The sequence below is a fragment of the Asparagus officinalis genome, chromosome 5, assembly GCF_001876935.1.
Source record: "Asparagus officinalis chromosome 5, Aspof.V1, whole genome shotgun sequence".
In the NCBI taxonomy this organism is placed as follows: domain Eukaryota; kingdom Viridiplantae; phylum Streptophyta; class Magnoliopsida; order Asparagales; family Asparagaceae; genus Asparagus; species Asparagus officinalis.
The window spans coordinates 107,988,465-107,992,078 of NC_033798.1; the positions used below are offsets into that span (position 1 = coordinate 107,988,465).

Here is a 3,614-nt window from a genome sequence, read left to right on the forward strand (position 1 = left end):
CTGTTGTAGCCGTGAACTTTCCTGACATGAAGAATATTGAGTTTGTACTGTCAATGCTCTTTCTACTGAACTTTTTCCCTTTTCATGTTGATTTATTTTGTGCTTTAAGAGTTCCTACTTCACATTCCATAAGTGGCTGTTCCTTATAGATATTAGGAGAAATAACCTGTTTTATTGAGTGAAATAACCTGTTTTTCTGCTTCGCAATGCAGTTAAATGTCCTCTCTATATCTTTCACAGTCCAGGAAAATTTGTGCTTTCTCCCAAAATGCGTCTTCCATAACCAGTCTACCTCCGTAGACCCTTCTTGATCGATGACAGATTCAAATACAGTTTTACTGTTACCACTCAACATTTTAGCGCTTTGAGTGTGTGCATATGGAAATACTATAATGACTTGATTCTGGGAGGATTAGATTCAGATGAAAACTAGGAGACTTCAAATATTTTGTTCATAAATAGGTACTCTAATCAGTAAGAACATGTCACATGGCTGTCTAAATCTCGCTTGTTTTGTCACTCGTCAACCACTTTGTTTTCTCAAGTTATCTTGGAAAACCTGCATAATTAAGGATTATCTGCTCTCATTATTACTTATATGCTGACATTGGTTTCTCCGCCTAGGTTACCATTGCACCTAGAGCTGGCAGAGAATTGGGTTATGTGCGAGTGAAGATGGACCATATGAAGTTTCAGGAAGGAATGCTTAGGTATGTTCTCTTCTTCAAGACTGGAAAACCTTTCCTTTTCCTGACCAAGTGATTAAATTGAATATAATGTGGCTTTGCATTTTTGATTTATCATATTGCTACCATTGAAAGTACTCTAATGTTTATATAGATGAAATTTCTGGAGTTACTTAATGCAATATCATGTTTTTCTTGTTTATCTAAAGCTTATGTTTACATTTCCTAAGAGCTGTGTTTTTTTGACTATTTACTTCAGTCGACAGTCCCTCCTTGATCACATCACTGTTCAAATAGCACCTCGAGCTGCTGACGAAATTTGGTATGGTGAGAATCAGGTAATCTTGGATTTAGTTTTCGTTCACAATTTCATTGCTGTATCATTTAGTACATATGAGTAACCTTCATCAGCGCTATTTTTAATCTGGAATTAGCTAATCTGAGCGCTTCATGAAAGAGTATAATAAAAGGAGGTTAAAGAGTTGTAATTATTGAGGATAAAATGGTATAAAGATTCATTTTTATGACATTAGGTCAATGATAAATGACAAGGTGAGGATTTAGGTGAATTTTCCAGGTATATAAGAAGACAACATACTCAGATATTAGCACTTGTTCTGGGTTAGCTTGAGTTGATAGAGGTTTGACATGTTAGTATGTTCTTAATGTTGTAGAGTTGCTAATATTGGTTCTGTTTATTGAATATTGATCTCCAACACATGTTATGGAGGGAATGTTTCATATGCAGTATTTTACTTTCTTTATTCTTGAAACACTTGGTTGAATGCAATTGCTGCCCGAAATACCAAGTCACTGTTGGTATGACTGTGTTGTGCAGGACTAGCTAGAAAACCATGAAACTGAATAAGACATCAAGCTCAGTTTTATGATCGGGTTTGATAGTAGATAAACAGACTTGTTGGCCAATGTCATCTAATATATGTATGCTTGCTTTGACCTTAATATATGGCTAGGTTTGCACTGACAACAAATGAACAAGGAGGCCATTTAAAATCAATTGTATTGCTTGCCAACCTGAAACTTGATGGAGATGTTCTCAATCTTTTGGACCTTTACATTGCTCATGATTAATCATTCCAAGGACAAAGCCTAATGAAGTAGTCTGGAGCCCAAAGTTAGAGGTCCTTTATTCTAGAGTGCTTCTCATAGCATTGAACTTATATTTTCAGCCCCAGATTTATTTACGAGTAATAAGCACTGCAGTCTGAAATGTTTGATGTAAAGTTTAATGTATTGAATTTTTTGCAGTTAAGCACAATTTGGGCAGAAACAGCAGACAATGCTAGGTCAGCTGCACGGAGCTTTGTTCTTGGTGGTCTCTCAGAAAAGCATTACGGCTTATCTGACTTTTGGGTTGCAGATCGGATCAATGTATTATTTTTAGCCCTTCGTTTCTATAATGAATTTCTTGCTTCATAATTTCATAGATATGCCCACTTTTCTCTTGTCAGGACATCGATTCAGAGGCACTGGCTGTTCTTAATAACTGCTATGAGAGAGCAAAAACGGTATACATCTTTTTCTTCCCTTGTCCATTTCGTCTGGAATTTTGGATTGGGATTGCGTAGGTCATCATTTCTCTTTATATGATGCAGATTTTGCAGCGTAATAGAGATCTAATGGATGCGTTGGTCGATCAACTCGTTGAGAAGAAAAGTATCACGAAGCAGGAGTTTTCCGGTTTGGTTGAGGAAAAGGGTCATCTTGAACCCATGCCACAGAGTATAGTTGATATTAGAACTGCCAAAAAGGTGCAATTTCAAGAAATGATGATGGCTCGGAAATAATCAGAACAGCGGAGGATCTTTGAATGTGACATCTAAAGAAATCAAGTGTAAGTTTTCTCATGTTTGTCTATTCATTAACCTAATAATGAAGGTGGACATAGTTAAAGATGCCTCTAGCCTGATGCTTCTCAATTTTAAACTCACTTTAGTAGCAGTTCTTACCAATTGAAACTTAACTTTAATAGCTTAAGTTCAATTTTTATTTATGTCAAGATTGTTAATTGGTGAAAGATTCTTCCTTCTGAAATCAGACATTGCTGCAGTTGCTTGCTGCAGGGCCTGACTGCTGGACAACTGCGCAACGGACCGTCGAAAGAGTTCGTGTGTCAGAATTCCACCTCAAAGGAACCGGACCGAGTGGTGGCCATTTTTGTTAGAATTTGCGTATTGAGGATGAAGAAGAAGGCTAGTTTTGTCTTTTGAGTGAGTTGTAACTTAAGTGATTTGGAGGGCGCCATAGTCATCATCGAACATATATTCTGACCTGTCGTCTTTATTTTCTTCTTTGTAATAATTTCATTTTTTTACTCAATTGTCTACTTTCACGCAAATGAGTTGTAACTAAAGTAAAATTGTACGTCTCCATAGTCACCATGAGTGTATATACTTTGTAGTGATCTCTTTTATCCAATTCTACATTTACTTGAACTAGTATGGTGCATGTGTTGCACGTGTAAAACTTTCATGTTTATACGTAGCCCCATAGTTTTCATTGCATTGATACTTTTTTTTCTATGTGACATTTATTTGAAAGATGTCATAGATAATATATATTAGGTTTTGATTGAATATCTTTTAATTGGCAATTTATGCTTGTTCTCAGAAATGATTTGTCACTTTTATTAATTGATGATATAATAGGATCACAAAGTATACTCATTTCGCATATAAAAAATTAGGATATTGGCAGAAAAAAACCACAAAATAAATAAGGTAACCGAAATTATATTTAATTATATGTCTACTTAATGTAGCAGAATCATATATTCTTTAAGTTTGACATAAATAGACAGGAGGGAGTTCAATTTGAGCAACAATCATCAGATTCTAATGATGCATCTTTGTTAAACTGTAGAGAGCCATGGGGAATCGTGTTGTAGCAAGGCAATTTGATCTATAA

General features: G+C 35.5%; 1 protein-coding gene across 3 annotated transcripts in view; it reads left to right on the plus strand.

The window, feature by feature from the left end:
- LOC109840575 (probable inactive ATP-dependent zinc metalloprotease FTSHI 2, chloroplastic) overlaps positions 1-3,142 on the plus strand; it is a 7,931-nt gene extending 4,789 nt beyond the window's left edge. The window contains exons 6-12 of one of the 3 annotated variants that reach the window (XM_020409282.1): positions 1-44; positions 625-710; positions 946-1,024; positions 1,956-2,078; positions 2,159-2,215; positions 2,303-2,541; positions 2,746-3,142. The exon at positions 1-44 is cut by the window's left edge and continues 124 nt beyond it. In XM_020409282.1, the coding sequence (XP_020264871.1) occupies positions 1-44; positions 625-710; positions 946-1,024; positions 1,956-2,078; positions 2,159-2,215; positions 2,303-2,494 (581 nt within the window). In that variant the 3' untranslated portion in view covers positions 2,495-2,541; positions 2,746-3,142. The remainder of the gene's footprint in view (positions 45-624; positions 711-945; positions 1,025-1,955; positions 2,079-2,158; positions 2,216-2,302; positions 2,542-2,745) is intronic. The other 2 variants (XM_020409283.1, XM_020409281.1) reach the window with 2 other exon arrangements.